General features: G+C 37.6%; 1 protein-coding gene across 11 annotated transcripts in view; it reads left to right on the forward strand.

Moving 5' to 3' along the window:
* Window positions 1–18,254, forward strand: part of NCKAP5 (NCK associated protein 5) — a 408,143-nt gene that overhangs the window by 371,333 nt on the left and 18,556 nt on the right. For 9 of the 11 annotated variants that reach the window (XR_003991395.1, XR_003991396.1, XM_030485815.1 and 6 more), the window contains 4 exons: window positions 3,439–3,753; window positions 5,913–6,049; window positions 7,521–7,650; window positions 10,295–10,482. Coding sequence is in view for 9 of the 11 variants with exons in the window: in XM_030485815.1 (XP_030341675.1) it covers window positions 3,439–3,753; window positions 5,913–6,049; window positions 7,521–7,650; window positions 10,295–10,482 (770 nt within the window). In the remaining 2 variants the exon portion in view is untranslated. The other 2 variants (XM_030485822.1, XM_030485823.1) reach the window with 2 other exon arrangements.

The raw sequence follows: 18,254 nt of genomic DNA on the forward strand, positions 1-18,254 counted from the left end.
CTTCGTTATTTCTGCTTTCAGTTTTGAGAAATGTTCCTCTACTGTAGGATTTGTAGGAACTTTGTTTTCTGCCCAAACTCAAATCCACATAATTGGAGGGAAAGAAGGGGTTGTTTCAGTATTTCAGATTTTTTATTCTAGTCGATTGTTCAGTGAAATGACAGATTGTGTGTCGATCTGTGACCACTATAAAAACTAATACCATTGTTGAGCTGCTTTCTTCCCTGGCAGGGAAAGTGGGGACAAAAAAACCCTGAATTCGGCAGGGAATTTGGCTTGTGTGCCAGGAAAAATTTGCAAGCAAAAGCAATTAAGCTCATATATAATTCTTTTCAGACTTCAATGTTTTGCAGAATCATTTTTCATGTATTGAGTAGTACTGTCGCAGCATCGGAGTTTTAACTTTTACATATTTTCATTATGTAGTCTTGTGCAGCTCTTGCTGATAACAGTCATTTGAAGTGTCAGTGCAGCTGATGAAATCTGATGGGCCATGAACTGTTGGGTTTGAAAACTGTCACTGAGATGTGTAACTATTTTTTTATTTTGCAGTTGCTTCATGAAAGTTTAAAAACAACAAACAATGTATATTCATTAATTCAGTAATACAGATTATTCCAAGAGATATTTTTTTGTCTGTATAGTATAGCTTTAGGGGGAATTAGTTACTTTTATTAGTGAAAAATTAACATCCATAAAGAATTTTGTGGTGTACTCTCTGGATTTAAACTAGGTTTTTGAAGATTACTCGACGTAGTTGAGTCACAGCATTTTTCAGAAATATCTTGTGTCACAATGGGAGCTGCTGAGCTTTGAGCATGCCCTTTTGTGGTTGTTCAGAATTTAAAATTAGTGACCTGTTTCAAACATCTGTTTTCGACGTGGTGCATTTACTTCAGCATGGGTAAAGTCTCTATGAAGGAAGACTATAATCGATTAAAACTGGTTTTCCTTCTAATTAAATATGACACTGCTAGTCTGCTCCTTCATCACTCTCCCAGCTGCTGGGAACATCATGAGACTATTTTGCAAGTATGACCCTCGGTATTAATTTCTCTTGATTTTATGCCATTACTTCTATGGACAATTCCTAGACATACACAAGGTAACAGTGGGCAAGACAAATCCTTATGTCATTTTAATAAACAGGACCTTAGAAGATAAAATAGGATTCATCTTCCAGTTACCCCTGAGCAAAAGATGTAGCTTTGCTGTTCAGTGTACGTTTTGAGTCTACTTAATTTTCTTGTAACAATTAGGAGAGAAGGAGTTTTTGGTTTCTTAGAGAATGCTCAGAAAGGAAGTAATGCTACAAAATCATTCAGAGTCCCTGTGGAACTGGGTTGCAAAATCAGATCCAGCATTAACTGTATGGACAGTAGAGGGGAGACTCCAGATTTTTATTTTCAGCATGTTCTTTTCTGTGGTGCTTCCACTTTACTCCATGTCTCTGTTGAAGAGCTCTGCCTCTCCAACATAACTAGTGCTGCACTAGTCTTTCTTCTGGTCAAGAGGCAACTAATGGAAGCCCTTTCTTATTCTCAATTTTCCTTTTTTTACTAACTGTCACTGATGGTCATTAGTTGAAACATTACCTGCGCATGAGCTAACACGCTCTTTAAGCTTGGTTATCTACAGAATAAATGGCAAGGTTAGACACCTAGCATTTTAACTTACTTTTCTGCACTCTATTATATCCTCAGAGGAACAGTTCACTATTCAAAAACAAAACAAACATATCTTGGGTGATGAATAACTAGAGTAAGGGTTCAGTGGCTGGGATACCTCCCTTTGATGCAGCAGAACCAATATAATTGTGGCACATTAGGCCGAAAATGTGATGGAAAACATAGTTGCTAGCTAGCCATGGCTTCCAACCTCATCTCCTCTTACCTATGGAAAGAATTAATTGGGATGCAGTAATTGTGTGGAGGAAATCAGAGTCACTTGTTGCCCTTTTAAAAGATGGCTAGTTCATTTTGCTGTTGTGAATGTCCTTAGTATGACTCAATCTTTCTTTGATCCTGAGTGAGGAGGATAAGGTAATGAGGACTATGTGAATATAGACTGCTCCTCTTTCGACAAGAACCAGAAAACATAAATAGAGATTTAATTTATCTTTAATTTGCTATCAAATAAGGCCCATTGAGATTAAGACATTAATGGAAAATGACCATATTAATGTTCTTATTTCAAAAACAAAAGGCAAAACCCGTAGAGGAGAAATACTTCTGAATTTCTGAGAGTATTAGAAAACTGCAGAGGAAAAAATAATGAAAATTATTTGACAGAGGACTGCTAACTACAACAGACTTAAACAAATAGGCATATCATAAAAAAAAAAAATCAATACTCAGGGACACAGAAAATAGAGATGGAAAAGATATATTGGGTCATATTCTGCATCTCCTGCTAGAGTACAGTTGTTCACTGCAGTATCTTTTATCTAGTGTAGCCTTAAATTGCTCAAAGCAAAGGAAATTCCTCTACTTCCTTTGGGAGTGTCTGCCACAGACTGAAAATCTCACTGTCAAGGGATGTTTCCAGACATTTAACCTAAATTATGCTCATTTTCTAACCATTAGTGCTGAAGTTCCCTTCTTGGTGCTTATACCTCTCAGAAGGACTTTGCAATCATAGTCTCTTTTATATTTTTTGCTCATTACACAAACAAAAGGCATGTCTCTGGAAATCAATAGATGATGACAGGGCGGGGTGGTGCCCTTAGATCCTAGTTGCTAGAATAGCAATGTGCACGTATCTACACTTTCAACTTTCTCCGTTCCATGGTTAGTAGAGCACCTTTTCAGTAGGATGAATAAGCTGGAGGGCTATGGATGACCATACTGCTTCCAAACCAAGTAATACACCCCTGTCTGGCATTGTGTTAGGAAGTGTACCCTTAACCCAAATGGGATGTGCAAAACCAAAGCGTAATAAGGCATGGGTGTTGCTATCCAAGTTTTTCAGGACACTCTGAGACAGGTATCTCAGGGAAATTCTGTAGATCTTAATTTTGTGTAAGAATAAATGGAACATTTTGATAAACACCTTCTTATAGGAGAAACAATTAAGCAGAGGTATGGAGAGGTCAAGCTTTTGTGGAGTGTGGGTTTATGTCGGAAAAAATATGTTATGTTACTCAATGCCTCACACTGGTACTCTCCAGACTTTCTGTGGGCCTTCGAAGTAAAAAATTTAAAAATTCCAGCTGTAATCTTCTAGGACATGCCCTTCTTATTCATTATCACACTGTAACTCTGAACCAGGACAATTTCAGTATTTTGGCATCTGTTAGTTTAATACAAAATGCAAAGCTTTTCATTCCTTGAAACCTCCTCTTGAAGATGCCCTTTTTTTCCGTAGACCCTTTCACCGTCTTTAAATACTGGTGACGCCTTTAGCTCCACCCTGTCACACGATTTTCCTATATCTTAGAGTCTTGCTGCCAGATGAGGACACTGGACAGCGGGATTGGAACTTTCCCCCTCCCTGACTCAGGGAACCGATCTACAGGGCGACATGTTTCTAAGCAAGAGTCAACTTTGGAAATAGAAGTCCTTGCACCATCTGAGCAAGTTCTTCTTTCAACTCCTTCAGTAAAAGCCAAAACTCTTGAGCGAGAAGTGCCTTCAACAGCTAAGAGCCAGGAGTCTGTGGAAAGCATAATTAGTCACTCAACATCTGATCCGGCCATGACTGCCAAAGGTATACGACCTTTTCAAAGTCGCCTTCCAAAACCAGCTTCCTCAGGTAAAATGTCAATTACGCTGAAAATCACATTATTTCTGCCCTGATGTCTGTTTTGATTAGCAGAAGTCCTACAATAATGACAACTGATAACACAAATGTTAAATGCAGAGCAGAAGATGTTCTTTTTATGAATGCATAAGGTTAAGAAGTTTGAGACCTGAACTGTGTGGAAATTTTGTTACACATAATGCTTATCAGAGAAAGAAAAATGTGTTAAGTGCTTAAATCCTTTTCTCAAGAAACAGTACTTGAAGAAAAAACATATGCCAGCCTTGAAATTTGACTTTGAAAAGAATGCAGATGATCAGCAATATTCAGGATCAGTCTTTGCAGCAAAGTACAAAGCATAGTAATGTTGTGACATAGAAGAGATGCATTCATAAAGACTTGCTTTTGAAACCGGACGTGGTCTGAAGACTCATTTGGCCTCAGTGCTAACGAATATATGGCCTGGACCTCAAATAAGCAAATATAGTAAATAAGACTCTCATTACTACATTATACAAATACATTTCTACAGACGAACATAAAATACCTTACTTTCACTGATCAGCTACATGTGTGTTTAAACTATAAAACAAAAACTGACAAAGGAATAAAAGGTATCCAGGAAAGCACCAACAAATAACTTGGTATTAATAAATGGTTCCATTGAACTCTGTGCATTTTTTCATAAATGCACATTGACCATTTATATACATTTCTGAAGGGTTTTGAATTATCGATATATATGTCAATAACAATAGAAACAATACATAAAGTGTTTATAACAAGGAATTTTTCATAGTCAGCATGATAGATATGGTACAAAAAGCAGTAAAAGTAATTGGTTTAATGGGGAAGAGTATTTTTTTATCTTGACCCAATGCATTACCATGTATTTATTGGGGTTATGGTTGTTAGCGCTTTGTCAGCGTAAGTATTTATTGCATCTATAAAAGTTGTGAGTATTTAACTTGCATAAATCTGCATCACTCTGAGAGAGTTTCCATGTAATTAGCATGTAAGGTTAAATATCAAGTTTAAGCTTAGTTTAAGGCCATCAAATATGTATTCTGCTAATGAGCTGATGTATATTGAGCCTAGAAGGAAAAAAACCTCTTTTATGTGTTCACAAAATGCATAATGGAAGAATTCTAATTAAACATCTTCAAACTTAGTTGATTTAGCAATATTCCCAGTGTGGTATTGTAATGGTATAATAGGCTGCAAACATGCATCATATGCTTCATTGCAGACTCCCCTACTTGTTTCAAATAAAATCCAACTAAAGTATATTTTAATACTTAGTATTTTTAAATAAATGTACTGTTAATTTATGGTACAGCTAAGATGGATTCAGAAGAGAAATCTTAGTTATAGATTATATGCTACATACTTCAATAGCCACATGTGTGACCTCAATTGAGCAGTGTGCTATAGAGTCCATGATTAAACACTGTCATTATAACAAATTGAACAGAAACTGCAAGCATTGAATTGCTTCATAAGAAGTCAGTGGCAGTAAGATTGTTCTGATCTCAATGCTAATATTCACTGCACCAACCTTGTAAGGTTTGTATCTTAATTAAATTGTAAAGAAAAGATGTTAAAATAGCAGTATACATCAGTTGGTGGGGTCAACTCATTCTTTACTAGAATATTTTCATTCGATTATTCTCTCCCTCACATTCTCATCCAAATTACAATTATCACTTTATTTCATATGCACCATATATCTTCTCTGATGTTCTGATTTTGTATACTGCAATTATAGCAAATAAAAAGGCTAGCTTTCTGCTAGAAAGGTACTTGTAGTTATAATTATAGTAAAAGACTGTTCTCTCTCTGAGAACATAAAATAGCAAAGCAGATCCTACAATGCCTAGAAGTAGTTATTGAATGTTGTTTCTTATTTGAAAGAGTATATACTTTAAAACTAATAGAGGGATTTAAATTCATGCCTTCCTCTTCTCTTGTTAACAGGAAAAGGCTTTGGATCAAATTCTGCCATTTTACTTGTTAGAATTATTCCAGTATGTTAGTAAGTTGTTCCTTGGAGTAGTAAAATATTATTTGACATCCTGACTTGCCCTCAGTTTTTACTGAATTATAATTGAAACACTGTCACGAAGATGCTGATGAGACCTACAATTTAGATAATGCCTCTCTTAATTCAGGAATAATTAATCTTGCAAAGCAAAGTGAACAAGAACCAAGTTCTATGACCTCTGCATCATTAAAACATACTGAAGAAACTGTGGAAAATAGAAAAGTTCTTCCAGAGTGGACCACCAAGAAAACTACTAAAACAAAGGTATAAGTTAAGAAGTGTCGTGTATTAAATGAGAGATGTATTGTGGTATAAAGAAGCAGAAATGGTGAATGGTTTTAATATAGTGGGAAGGATAACTAGCAATTGTAACAGCTACGTTTACTTTCTTGCCCTTCATTTGCAATCCATTATTTATTAATAATAGTAATACAGCACCTAAGGCCACTTTGCCCTCATGGTTTACAAACACGTGTTAATTAAAATCCTCACAGGCATTTTATAGACAAAGAAATTGAGACCTTTTCCCCTGTTTTTCTCTTCAAGAAGCTTGATCTCATTTGTTTTCTTTCCATGAGATTCAGATAGCTTTTTTTTCTCCAGGTCGAGGTTTCCTGGTCTGTATGGCCATGTATATGAGTGTTTGAGCAGATGTGCTGACAGTATTGTGAACAGGAAAATTCTTATATGTTTCTGTGTGGTTTTGGTTAATCCCCGCAATGATCTGTCTGTCCTTCAATCTTGTCATGAAAACTGCAGGAAGAACAAACAGGCAAATGCATATACCTGTGTAAAAGCTAGAATATTTTCATTCGATTATTGTCAAGTTGACAATAATCATGCTTGTCAAGTTACTAATATTCAGGAACGCCAGGCTGTCAAGCCCCATGAGAAGTATAGGGTCAGCAGGTTAACAAAGAGAGAAGAAATTTTATCAAGAAAGTGGGCATTAAGCAAGGAAACTGTCAGACTGCTAGCTAGTAAGTCTTACATTACAAGAGGCTAAAAACATTTTGTTGCAGAGCTTTTTTGCATGTCTGCTTTATCCACGTATTTACCAAGTGGGTGTCCTGGTTTCCTTCAGATATCCTCTCCTGAGGTAGTCTGTGCCAAAGATGCACGGAGCCTCTGGGCCAATCACAATGGGGTGCTTTTCCCACTCATTCCCAGTCAGGCTCATAGCTGGTATATGAATGTGTGTAAATGGCTTCAGGACTATAGCCAGGTAAATTTTAGGTACAAGGGATGTAAATTTAGGAAGAATTTAGGATTTACTGGTTTAGAAAGCATGAATATCATCTACTGGCCATAATTGTCTCTATAATTGCTTACAGCAAAACATTTGTTGTGTGATAATTTTGCATGTTACAAATACATTCTATTAAACATATTTGAGAAGTTTAAAATTGAACTTGCTGGGTGAAATTATCTGAGGATGTTGGTAGATTTGAAAACAATGTTACAGTGAAAAAAATGGTAAAATCTGGACTGTTGCTGCCAGACTAACTGAGGGGACTTACCAGGACAAGAATGTGTTATTTCCCCCGTGTCAGACTGATGATTACTTACTTGAAGGAGAAGTGGTTAGTTAAATGGGTATTGCAGACTTTTTTCCAGTTGAACTATCCATTTATACTGCATGACGAATATAAAATGTTCCACTCTTAATACCATCTTCAGCATTATTTGGTATATATGCATCATCTAAATAATTGCAATACCCTTATTTGTACAGGACATAGCTCTGAGAGTGTGTACTTACTCTGCAAGCAGCAGTGACACTGAACTGGAGCCAGAGTATGAAACAGATTATTTCAGAACTGCAGAGGAGACTTCTGTAGAGTTAACAAAGAACAACAAACAAGGTAATTGAAAATCTGTACGTAAAAATGTGTATCATCTCTACTCTGACTCAGTAGCAGATAGTGTCATTTATTGAACTTTCTGTTTAGTTTTCACTTTCTACCCCCAGATCTTACTTCAGTCTAATTTTCTATTAGCTTTTTATTACTTTTCACTTTTTATGCTGTGTGCATATGTTTTTTTCCTTTCTTCCACAGTTTTTGCTAGCAGGGGGTTATTTGTAGGTTTTTATGCATAAATCCCTGCAGTGTAAGTAAAAAGAAGTCTTCTGTTACATTATTACAAAATATAAAAGGTGACTATAAAGATAGCTTCCTTTTTTTTTTTTTAATTGTATTAGCCAGTTGAAATAAAGCAATGATCAAGGCCATGGTTTTCCAATCTCTATATCAAAGTGCCAAAGTGTAGTCTCTCCCATTGTCCTCCGTGTAAATATTGCCATTTTCAAGTATCAAACCTTTGTGCAAGAATTGATGGCAATTTAGAATTTGCTGAATTCCAGTAGATAAAGACACATTAAGTGAAGTTCTTGAGATAATAGTTTCATCTGCTTAATAACCCAAGAAATTGCTGTCTTGTCTTGACCACTGGCTTGCTGTGCTGCAAGCTTCCTTTCAATGCAGATGTGAGCCATCTGAGAAGGGGAGGAAAGTGCAGCTTGTATCCTTGCCTACGCAGCCAATGGCTTCCCTGCAGGAGATAAATTCTGGCGAGTGCAAAGGCCAGTGCAGGGTCTCAGCACCACTGAAGCCCTCACAGCTTAAGCAGTACTTCAGTGATTCATAGGATTTGTGCTGGCCCTCTGCACAGCAGTGAGCTCAACCTAGCAGAAATTAGCACCTACAGTAGATACTGCAGTGAAGAATGTATTAAAAATGCTGTGGATGGCTAGATACTGTTGACAAACACACTGTGCTGTTTAGTGTCTGCTGGGAGATGGATTTAAAACATTTGGCTTTTTCATTTTTTGTGATTCCACCAGACAGAGAGCAGAGTAGGAAGCCAGGACGTTTTTTTACATTACTTCTGTAACTTTCTATTTTTAATCTATGTGAAATGTTGCAAAACATTTAAGTCAGCCCATAAACACTTCTTTTTACAGGTTTTGCTATTTAGACATCATGTTCTAATACACGAATGATGTGTTTTGTTAAAGAGGTATACAAGCACTTTTTTTCTGTATTGATCACAATTTGCAAAAAAAGGGTTTTATAGTGTGTAAGCAGTTGCATTAAATGGCAGCAGATTCCAAGTTTTGTAAGTCCTAAGGATGACACAATTTTACGTAGCAAATCATTAATTTTGTGTGTATGCCTAATATTTTGGGCTAGTAACAACTAAAAATCATAATTATGATTAAGACAAGTAGAAAAGAAAATTATAAAGCATTATTGCAAAAGTATTTCTGCTGTGGTCATTCCTTATGGTCAGGATTTCTGTTCTACGCTCTATAAATGCAGTTCTCACATCATACTAAGAACAATACTTTATTCTGTGTTTCAAGATCCTAGCTTCCTTATGCTCACAACTCAAAATATCCACTTGATGCTGAGGCATAGGCTGCAGTAAACCAATTCATAAAGAATATTTTTATATGTATAGATAATTGTATTTATTAGGTGAGTCCCCAAAATATTGGTGAACTTTCACTGGTTGAACAATTGTAATGTTGGAGTGATTTTCATTTTCCATTTATGAGTAGGGAACAGAAAGACTGAGAGACTGAGTGCCCGATGCAAAGGCTATTGAAAGTCAATGGCCTTCATTAATTTAGTGGGCTTTGGATGAGAGTCCCAGTACGTTGCCCAATGTTACAGAGAAGGTCAGTAGAATAGCAGGGAATAAGCCAAATATTCCAGGTTCTTCCATTTCAACCATGAAAATGTTTTGCTTCAAATTTCATGAAGGTTTTATCCCGATGCAATTCTGTTGGAGACACTAGAGGCAGAGGTTCTTCTAGTGCTGTAAGTTGTAAGTAAAGTTTAGGTCTGTGTAACAAGAAGTGTGAGGAAAGAAACTAATGATCGTGTAAGCCTCTGTCTCCTGTGCATTTTCATGAAGCTGCAGAAAATTTCTTTGGTTTTGTTTTGATCTTCTGAATAAGTTTTCAGCCTTGGACTCTGAAAACTGAGGTTTTATTCCTAATATTCATGTATTACAGTAGGATCTGTAACAAATGGGTAGGACCTGTTTCTTACCTTACCGGTGTATTTTTTATACTGTTGTATTCATTAGCTAAAAATGTAGTGAAAAGGAAAGAATTATCAAATATAGTAAAACTGAAAGTCATGCTAAAGGAACTTAGCACCTCTGCCATGTAAGACTATAAAGAGAGAAGAACAAAAACAAGTGTAATGATGATCCCAAATTAACCATCCTGTCTATAATTAAAAAAGAAAGAGAATTAATTCTGGCTGTTTCATTCCATCTCTTTCACATTGACTATTAAGTATGAACAGTCCCCTTTATATGTATTGATTTGAGAGTTAGGAGACAGTATTTAAATGCTTTTATTACATTGAATCCCAGATACCTTGAAACATTTAAAATACATTGAAAAATTGTAACATTATATTACAATGTATATAGACTGCAGTTCATCAATTAAATATGCCATAATGGTATTATTTTTAACATCTCTTACAGCTGAGCACAAAAAACAAAATCAGAGAAAGTCATTTCTGGGGAACCCAATGTCAATCTTGGATTTATACCAACACAGTCTCTATGGCCATTTTGGAGAGGATGGACCTGAACAATTAACACATTACAGTTTAATTGAGCAGCTGAGTGGGGCTTCCAGTAAAGACATCAAGGGCAAGGAGAGCCCAAGTGTGAGTTACTACGATTTTTTTATTACTTCTCATTTTCTTAATGATTTTTTTTATTTTCCTCTTGTTTTTTCCTCAGTGTGTTGATTGATAACAAAAAGCAGCATGACCTGCAGAAGAGTAAAGATGTAAATATCTTTAGAACAGTGTTACATTCTGATGTTCAACTGTCATAGAATTAAACTTCCAAAATTGACAAGTAGAGACAGGCTAGCACTAGCACTCTACCATTAAAGAGTTTAAATAAAAGGATAGCAAGAAAACACAGAATTTATCTTTTAAGAGTGCTCCTTCATGTAGTTAGATAATCTGTATAGCAGAACATGTAGTAAATCATCTAAACATCTGAAGTAGTATCCTGAAAATTCAAATGAAACCATGCTATGGAAGTCAGCTATCTTCTGGTCTCTTTTGAAATAACTCTTGGTGTTAGCTCTGGAACTCCTGATTTGAGGGTTTTAAACATTATTTTGATGAAGACCAGTTCTGATCTGATTGGTGCATATTGATGCTTACTTCATGTGAATCCACTTACTATTTCTGTCTGTAAAAACACTGAACCTGACGTAATGCAGTATCAACAACCCTGAATAGCAACTTCTCCGCCTGCTCTTTTCCTCCTCTTTTCTCATGCCTTCTCCTCTCATCCTAACACTTTCTGATTTTTTCTCTTCTATACTCTAACGAGCCAATTTGTTTGAAAGTGGAGCCACCCAGCCATGATCCAGTGTAAGCATTTTGCCTCCATGTTCAGTCACTTTCCCCAGCTCTTCTTTTTAGATACAAGCTCTTTTGTTTCTGTGTAGCACTCAGCACATTTTGGGTATGTTACAGTATAAACAACGGTGGTAGCAGAAAATAATGAATGAGCTGCTGCTTTTGTAGCATACTGGGTTCATAAGTGAAAAGGAATATTTATCTCTTCACAAATCCCAGTTTACAGCTTCATAAAATCACTGTGCATTATAAGTTCAGAGGTGATTAACCAAAGATAGAGGCTTTCAAGAATCCGGGCCAAATGTGCGGAAGGATTGTGTGAAACAAACTGGCAATGCCCAGTTTACTCCAACTCTGCTGGCATTAAAGCCCAGCTTAACTGAATATAAATTGACTCAAAAACTTCAAAAGAAAGATCCTGAAACGTATCTGCCTCATTTCCCGATCAACCAAATTTCACTAGTACCCAGAATATTATTCAATTCGAACATATTTGGGTCATATTAGAAAGAGCAATTTTTAAAGAATCTGGCTTCGTAGCTAGGAAGAAATAAAAAAAAAAGGAAGGTAGCAGAAGAGTATTAAAAAGAGTAGATGAAGGAAAATACTTTGAACATACGCTTAATTCCTCATCTTGAACATCTAGAAATTCACAGCTTAATTTTGCAGATGAGATTAATTATATGTGCATGTATGTATTTATATAAAAATATATAAAAATCAGTTCTGCCTTCTGAAAGCTTTTACTATTAACAGAGCAGTTAAGATTTGGTTCCACTACAGAGAAGTGGCTCAGAGTTGCATCTATGTTTAATTAATTCTTCTTGTGCATTTTTTGCATATGACATCTCTGCAGTGTGCCCAGTCAGCATCGAAACTTAAACAAAACTAAGGCTTAAAGTAACCTTAGGATCCTTGTAAAAATCCACCAGTAAACTAGAAGGCAACAGGTAGAACTCAGCACTAGCATTTTTCATGCATTGTGTTGGAGGGCTTTTGAGATTACTTTTTGAGGGTATGAAATAGCTCTCAAAACAGCATTGCCTCTCAGTGAACAGTGAAAGCTCAATAAAGCACTAGAGATTTGCCTATTAGTGTTAAGCTTTTCAGAATGACAAATGAGAGCCAGTAACCATGAAAAACAGGTTGCCCTGCACTTCTTATTTGAACTAGCACAGCAAATTTTTCTCAGCTGTAATTTGTCCAACCCAAGAAGATCCACAGTCTGTTTAAATTAGAACTGTGTGATCTGGAACATTACACCAAAAACTGAGGCACTTATGGCCAACAACTCTAAGAAAAAAACCAACATAAATTGAGGGGGAGGGGAAATGAAGCTTTCGTGCAGATTATTTGGCATTTTGAAGAAGGAAATGCTGCGTGCTTTGAATTTCATTCCCAAAAAGTGCGTGAAGCCTTTAAAAACTAAAAGAAAAAAAAAAAAAAAATTGTCGTGATGGGCAGAGTGAGAAGTTTATGCTGCTTGTCGAAAGAACAGTCTGCTGGATCAGTTCCTCAGCCCAACTAAATTGGACTGTACAGCACCGGTATGATAGTGGCTTCAGACTGGGTGCTCTAATGAGACATTCTGGCAGGAAACTCTGTTAACCCACTTACTGTCTCTTGAATTGTCTCCTCACTGAACATACTCACCAGCATTGCCCCAAAGTATACACACAAGTTTTATCAGCAGAGAAGTATTTCATGGAAGGAGTTTCAGAAGGGAAACAACCAGTGGGCAATTGCTGTGATAAAGGGACACTGCATGGCAGTTAGAGGAATCAAAAAAGGCTTTTATGCATTGAAAGGAGAAATATTTATTGTTCCAGTTTCTTATCTGCCAAGTGTTAAAAAGCATCCTGGTTAAATTCGCTTGGCACTAAGACCAATTTTATCTTGCGTTTATTTTGACCTGGGAAACATATTCTGAAATAATGTCATCATTTCACTGCAGAATTTTGGACAAGAAAAAAAAATTACAATTTCAAAGAAAGGAATAAGATGCATTGAATGCTGGGCATAAAACTTTCACTTAAATAAAGAGTCATGGTGTATTTTCCTCATGTAAGATTTTCAAAACAAGAAACAATAATTTTTATATGTATCGAATGAATTAATTTTAATTGAACAGTAACTTCTCTGATTTAGTAAAACATACATAGCACCTGATCCAAAGTCCACTTCAGTCAGCCCATGACAGACATCTATTCAGTGCAACTTCAGTGAGGCCTGCATTAAACAGCTGTTCCTCTTCCTTGCAGCAGTAGTAGTGCCTTGGGCAGTTTGCTGACATCGTGATTGCTACCATATTTTTGCAAGGAAATAATTCTTTCACATTTCAATGAACTTACCGTTTAGACTTTAAAAGCTTAGTGGTTTATTTTTCCTTATAAGAATTCGGAAAACAAGATAAATTTTCGTCACCCAGGCCCATTGTTTATGAACAATGAGAACTAACACAAAACTTCTTGTCATCTTCTTTATTCCCTTGAAGAAGTAACTGAGATGGTAAAAGATTTTATTACTTAATCATCCTTATGATCCCAAAGCATCATGAAAAATACATTTTCTTCTCTATTCTTAACCAACCATCATATAGTTCTTTTTTGTAATACAGCCCTTCTTGCTTTCCTTTGTCCCTATGTATTAGTCAATTTGTGTCACCATCAAGGCTTGCTTGTATTTCAAGGCATGACTTGAGCACTTTAAAGAAAAGACCCTTTGTGGAAGGGGTTGGTACCCATCACAGGTTTCTAAATCCTCTTGTTTTTCCTCAGTTATAGTGACATACATGAGAATGTGACATTTCTGGCACAGCAACAATGTTAACTGCATCAGCAGTTTAACTAGGAGGCTCATTTAACGAAAGAGGTTGTATGTGCAATGTGAAGTTATGGTCTTATTCAACACAGCAGAGTTTGTATGTGTTTGTCGTAGAGATGATTCATGAAGGAGATCAAATGCTCAAATCACTGTATCTTGCAATTCAAGTATATATTAGAACTCGCTGGCAAATACAGAAAAAGGAAAAATTAGAGAAGTTGCTGCTGGTTTGGCTGCACTTAGAAATGGGACTGATGTGGTGTCATTCCCAGATAAGCTCAAGGTTTTTTACAACTGAGTAAGCTGATTGGGAGTTAATGCTATATGATTGACTCATTGTGTTCACAAGGCTTCTAATGCATCGTATTAACAGAAGGGAATATCCACAAAAGGACTAGAAGCAAGAATAAGAAAGTTTGGTAATTGCACAACACTTGCCATCCTCAAGGATCCCAGAGCACTCGGCTGATTCTATAGAGGATGTTCCAGCATTTCTGAATTACAGCAATAATTAAAACAGCCTAGACGCCTCTGTAGGCTACACTAAACAAGAATAAGGGGAAAACAAAGGCAGGCATGAGCTGCTTCTGTTCATGTCTCATCTCTTACAGAGATCAGTAAGTCTTGAGCTAGGATGTGAATTAGCAGCACACTGGGCACTTTCAGCTATTTAGGCAGATCTTGCAAAATGTGCCAGCAAAGTTTATGTGCCTAATTTGGGTTCTCTGAGTCACTTTCTGAAGGTGCCTTACTCTCTCTGAAAGAGAGAAGCTCTTAGGCTCCTAAATAAAGCCCTCTTAAAAGACACTCTTAGGCTCTTAAATAGAGCCACTCTTAAAAGACACTCTCCGTATTTAAATGTCTGAAGTAGTTCCAGGGAGACTGTGTACACTCTGCTTTCACAGAGAACTAATTTTTTTCACATTGTCAGATACGTTGAAGGAGGGATTCTGCTTGTCACATATGAAAAAGCCTAAGAGAATGATTTTAGTCCAGTTAGCAGTTGGAAGAGCTGCATCCTAAGAGTTCAAAGTGGGAAGGTGGTGTTGACCTGTGGAACTACTTGCTTCCTTGCCTTGGCCAGCAAAAGGGAGCCTATGCAGCTAGTTTGTACTGAATACCAAACTTTCAACTCAGAGTTAGCAAGATGAACATTGCCCCCAAGCATTCCTCTGTGGGGAACTAGTAAGAAGTAGCTGTTGTAGCTACTATCTTCTAGATAGTAGAAGATAGTAGCTACATCGTCTGTACATTTATCTTCTAGAGAGTGAAACTGCACCTCTGTGCACCCTCAACCAAGCACTAAATAATTACCTTGCTTATACTTTCATAATAATGAGAATTCCTGCAGCTGGGGCAGCACTGAGTGATATCTGGCTAGTTGCTTGCTCTCAGGATCTCAGTTTCACTGTCTGTAAACTCGGGACAGCAATACCTATCTCATGTTACAACCAGAAAGAAAACAGTAAATGCTCTAGGTGACGTAGGTCTTAGCTTGTCTTGTACAATGTGTGTGTTACTGCAAATACAGAATTTGAAGCAACTCTTGCAAAATATTGTACTAGAAAGTAACAGAAGATAGAGGGTGTCCCTTGTCGATAATAGAAAGTTCCTAGATGGGCTGGGTCAAATCCAGGAATTAGTTGATTATGGATTTCTGTGTAATTCAGTCTACTGTGTATCAAGCACAGAAATCTCACCTTCTCTTTGCTATTTCCCTTGCCTGGCTTAAGAGAGAGGAAGTTGATGAGTTGAGGAGGGAATCAGTTGTATTTCCTTTCCCAGCCTTGATGAACGCAGGATGTTAAGGAGGATACTGCCATTTTACGACTTGTAGATGGGGAATAAGTCTGCAGACCCATTCACCTGTCTTTTGTGTTTTAAGATCAATGCTTTCCTTTCATGTAAGGAATTAGCACATCAAATCATTGCATATGTTTACAGAGGTGGTCTGTTAATGTAAACATCAGGTGATGCCAGCCTAGAACCAGACATTCTAATAGAGTCAGGATCTGATATCCTTTCATCCTCCCTGTTACAAAACCTGAAAATAACTTACTGTATTTATGCTTTTGTATTAGATCTGCAAAACTCACATCATTAGCACAGGATGTGTATCAAAGATCCACACAATGGATCAAAGTTTTATAAAGGACAGTATTACAAAGGTAAACTACCCAGCAGACTTGTATGTCCATCTAGGACTCAGCACCTCTATTTTGAAAGCAGAGTGAACCACCTCGCCCAAAGAAAGGGAGCATGCTCTGAGCACCATGCTCAGATTGGCTAGCACCCAAGCCACTGGTGGTGTGAAACCACCACTGGTGGTGTAGAGCCACGCAGACATAGCTGCTTGGTTCGGAGTGCACCCCAGTCACGGCAGACCTGAAGTGGCCCAGCTGGAGCTGGGCTGCCCCTGCGCTCACTTGTTTCATCCATGCATGCTTGCTCAGACCTAGACCTCTGAGCTGGTGCTGCCGGCTGAGGTCAACTCTGCTGCCACTGTGGGGAGGTCACCGAGAGCACACACACAAGGCCTTACTGGGCACGGACTGGAGTACTGAAACAGGAACTCTGCACCTCAGCCTCCCACCCTCCATTCCCTAAATGTGGAATGTATGGGGGTCTTTAAGCTACACGTGTTTCCATTTGTCAAGTTGTCTCAATAGAATTTACCCACTGACAGGCTTGGGATTGCAAGACTTCCTTTGTATTTAACCAAAGGCTTTTGATTCTCAGATGAATGATGCAATACTTGTTCCATCAAAGTAAAGACTGTCTGAGTAATTACCCAAGTTGATGTAAGATCCATTGTCAGGGGAATTTTATAGGAGTATTTGACAATGTAAGTGACAAAAACCACAGGAGCATGCTCTGATAAGAAAACAGATTTTACCATGCCACCCATGGGAGTAGTACAGAATTAAAAAGATTTTTACTAGCCTCAAGTCTGATTCAACTCATGTGGGGAAATGCGAAATGAGAAATAGGCTATGATTTCTCCAGATATCAACAAATCCCACGTCTCTGCATGTTTTTTTTTTTTAACCTGCATAGGGCAAGTTCACATTCTGAGATCTGCTACTGAGCCTTATATTCCTAATCAGGTCTTATTGTTTTTAGTATCTTGCCATCAAGGCTGCCCTCAAAAGTAAAGTGAAGAGACAACAAAACAAACAGTTTGAAGACTGCTAGGCAGTCTCCTGGGACCAAAGTCTCACTTGACATGTATCACTTAAAAGAAATGTTGTGTAGTGTGGAAGAACATTCTTACAGTTAGCCTGAGGAACTAGCTTGGCAACAATAAAAAGCTGCAGTCATACAGAGGCTCATTTCTCTCTCTGTGCCTTCTAGGTGAAACAACTGAGGCTTCTTACACTGCTGAGAGTTTTAGTAAAAAATCAGGCAATGGAGAATGGCTCGGCAAGGAGGAGGATAACATTCTCCATAATTTTAAAGTTTTTAAAAGGCTTTGGCAAGGCAAAACGACATTTGGAAGGCAGAGTCCGTCAGAGAAAGTAACTTTTTTAATGGTATGCAAGGGATATTTTTAGGAAAAGCATACCCTAAAAAAACCTGGAAGCTGTTATCTGCTGATACGGTTCTGCTTCTAGCACTAATGGACTCAGTAGTTTTAGTATTGTGCACCAAATCCCATTCTGACTAGCCCTCCAGCTGGTGTAAAAGTTCTATTTTATGTTTGGTTAGTGTATTTATGGGAACGGGTAGGTGGCGACATTTTATCTCAAATATCTTTTAACACAGAGTTTTAAAAGAGTATTTGGATATTGGTGAGGGACAGAAAGTCTTTGGCATAGTACAGCAGGCTGGGTGGCATTTAAAACACATGGTGTGCAAGGCTAGCAGGAGAATAGTTTGGATGTGAGTCTGAGAGAAGATGCGGAGGAAGTGAAAAGCTGTAGCTACAAGAAGAAAGTTAAGGGCTTGAAGCATCACTGGCATGTAGGTGCAGTTTTAGTGGCTATGGCACAGTGTCATATAACGCTAAATCCCCAGATAACTCACAGCACCAAGTGTGCCCATGTAGTTTGCCGTGTGCCAGATGCAGGTGTGTGGGCTTGTCTGATTTAAGGCAACACAGTGAGCTGTCCTGTGACCACAGCTGGAGTGTTGTGCTCACTGAATATAAGGAGGGAAGAACCTGGCCCGTTTTGAGTTGAAAAACTTGCTCACTGAAGCAGAAACCCCATATCCCACCATCTCAGCAAGTAATT

Source organism: Strigops habroptila, chromosome 5 (assembly GCF_004027225.2).
Source record: "Strigops habroptila isolate Jane chromosome 5, bStrHab1.2.pri, whole genome shotgun sequence".
NCBI lineage: Eukaryota > Metazoa > Chordata > Aves > Psittaciformes > Psittacidae > Strigops > Strigops habroptila.